General features: G+C 44.9%; 1 protein-coding gene across 1 annotated transcript; it reads left to right on the top strand.

Moving 5' to 3' along the window:
- Positions 1 to 314: 314 nt before the first annotated feature.
- Positions 315 to 2052, top strand: LOC131263085 (RNA-splicing ligase RtcB homolog). Its single transcript, XM_058265233.1, has 2 exons — positions 315 to 645; positions 714 to 2052. Exons 1-2 carry the CDS (start codon positions 401 to 403, stop codon positions 1987 to 1989), a joined length of 1521 nt encoding a protein of 506 aa, XP_058121216.1. The 5' UTR covers positions 315 to 400; the 3' UTR covers positions 1990 to 2052.
- The last annotated feature ends 400 nt before the right edge of the window (positions 2053 to 2452 follow it).

The following is a 2452-nucleotide window of genomic DNA, read 5'->3' as shown; positions in this document are numbered from 1 at the left end:
TGATAACTGATATCGTTGATGATCGTTGTCGATAACGAGGGGTAACGATTGATTCTAATTTGCATTAGTTTGCTATTAAACTGATTAAACTAATTGGAAATCTAAGAAAGGAATACACCAAAGCGGTTAAAGCTAATTAAATTTCTTTGAAACCTTGTTCTTCTATTCAATTTGATCAAGTTTTCCTCGCTGGACTCAGTTTCAAATTTGACGCCACGCGACCGTTCGAGAATTGAGCAACTCTACTGTCACTTTTCTTGCTCACTCGTTGTCGATGCCGGTTTGGACATTTTTTTCACCGCAAAAACAAAGCAACATTTCGCACAATCGTGCAAGATTAGCATAGAGAAGTGATATTTGTGATTAATTTATCAGCAGCTAGTTATTGTACGTTTCCAAAATGGTCGTCCGAGAGTATAACGAAGAGATGAAGTATATTGAACGCCTATCGCCAAACAGTTTTCTGATCAAAAAGGGCTTCCAACCCAACATGAACGTTGATGGCGTATTCTACGCCAACAGTCGGCTGGAAAAGTTAATGTTCGACGAACTCCGCAATGCGTGCCGACCCGGTATGACCGGAGGATTTCTCCCGGGAGTGAAACAAATCGCCAACGTCGCCGCCTTGCCGGGAATCGTTGGACGGTAGGTTTGCCATTTGTTTTGACACGCAACATGAACGCTGACTCATTTGGGATGGTACATCTTTTCAGATCGGTGGGACTGCCGGATATTCACTCCGGATACGGGTTTGCTATTGGTAATATGGCCGCCTTTGATATGAGTGATCCCAACTCCATCGTATCCCCCGGTGGTGTCGGATTTGATATCAATTGCGGTGTACGTCTGCTTCGTACGAACCTGTTCGAAAAAGATGTGAAGCCGGTCAAGGAGCAACTGGCCCAGAGCCTTTTCGATCACATTCCGGTTGGTGTCGGCTCGAAAGGTATCATCCCGATGAACGCACACGATTTAGAGGAGGCCCTCGAGATGGGCATGGATTGGTCACTGCGCGAAGGTTATGTTTGGGCGGAAGATAAGGAACATTGCGAAGAATACGGACGAATGCTGAATGCCGACCCGAGCAAGGTTAGCCTAAGGGCAAAGAAGCGTGGGCTCCCGCAGCTCGGTACGCTCGGTGCCGGTAATCATTATGCGGAAATTCAAGTGGTGGAAGAAATCTACGACAAATACGCCGCTAGTAAAATGGGCATCGAGGAGCTGGGACAGATTTGTGTGATGATTCATTCCGGTAGCCGTGGTTTTGGTCATCAAGTTGCTACCGATGCGCTGGTCGAAATGGAAAAGGCCATGAAGCGGGACAAAATCGAAACGAATGACCGGCAGTTGGCTTGTGCGCGCATCAACAGCCCGGAAGGTCAAAACTACCTGAAAGCCATGTCCGCAGCGGCCAACTTTGCCTGGGTAAACCGAAGCTCGATGACATTCCTTACGCGACAGGCATTTGCAAAGCAGTTCAACACCACCCCCGACGATCTAGATATGCACGTTATCTACGACGTGTCGCACAACGTTGCCAAAATGGAAGAGCACATGGTGGACGGACGGCCGAAGCAACTGTTGGTGCACAGGAAAGGATCAACACGTGCTTTTCCTCCGCATCATCCGTTGATTCCGGTGGACTATCAACTCACTGGCCAGCCGGTGCTGGTCGGGGGTTCGATGGGGACATGCAGCTTCGTGCTGACCGGAACCGAGACCGGAATGGTCGAAACGTTTGGCTCAACGTGCCACGGTGCTGGTCGCAGTTTATCGCGCGCTAAGTCTCGCCGCAACCTAGACTATAAGGACGTTTTGCGCGATTTAGAGGAGAAGGGTATTTCAATTCGAGTTGCATCACCGAAACTGGTTCAAGAGGAAGCACCAGACTCGTACAAAGATGTACGCGATGTAGTTCAGACATGTCATGATGTCGGCATTAGCAACAAAGCCATCAAACTTCGTCCTATTGCCGTAATAAAAGGCTAGTTTTGTCTTTCTTTGCTCACTGTGAATATTGATTTTTGTAATAATAAATATGTTTTCATCTTATTGTACTAAATAAAAAATGTATACAAAATCGTTCGGCGATTGCATTACACTTTTCTAGTTTCCTACTAATGGCTTGAAGATTTCAGCGGATTTCATTGATGGAATGATTTGAATGGTTGAATGAGGATCGGGAAGTTTTTTTAATTAACCAAGTTGGTAGACAGCAACGTAGGTCTTTCGAAAATATGGCTTTCTCGGCTGATTTGAAAACGAAAAAAGCTAATTTTTCAGTAAGTTTGTAACTACATTTACATGGGTAATGTACATAAAATGTCATACCCCATAAACAGCTAACTTCATAGAGCAATCGTACCAGTTGCTTTAGTTTATTTATAGAATACATAAACATGTTCATTTGAGAATTTAAAAAAATAATTTTATAAGGAATTTTTCGCTTGAA

The sequence above is a fragment of the Anopheles coustani genome, chromosome 2 (genome assembly GCF_943734705.1).
Source record: "Anopheles coustani chromosome 2, idAnoCousDA_361_x.2, whole genome shotgun sequence".
NCBI classification, from domain to species: domain Eukaryota; kingdom Metazoa; phylum Arthropoda; class Insecta; order Diptera; family Culicidae; genus Anopheles; species Anopheles coustani.
Note: the sequence above shows the minus strand (reverse complement) of the source record. Positions and strands in the feature narration are given on the sequence as shown.

Excerpts from the sequence above, each read along its gene's own strand:
- LOC131263085 (XM_058265233.1), top strand. The coding sequence starts at position 401 with ATGGTCGTCCGAGAGTATAACGAAGAGATGAAGTATATTGAACGCCTA. Across the intron at positions 646-713 it reads TTGCCGGGAATCGTTGGACG|ATCGGTGGGACTGCCGGATA; the intron begins GTAGGTTTGCCA and ends ACATCTTTTCAG.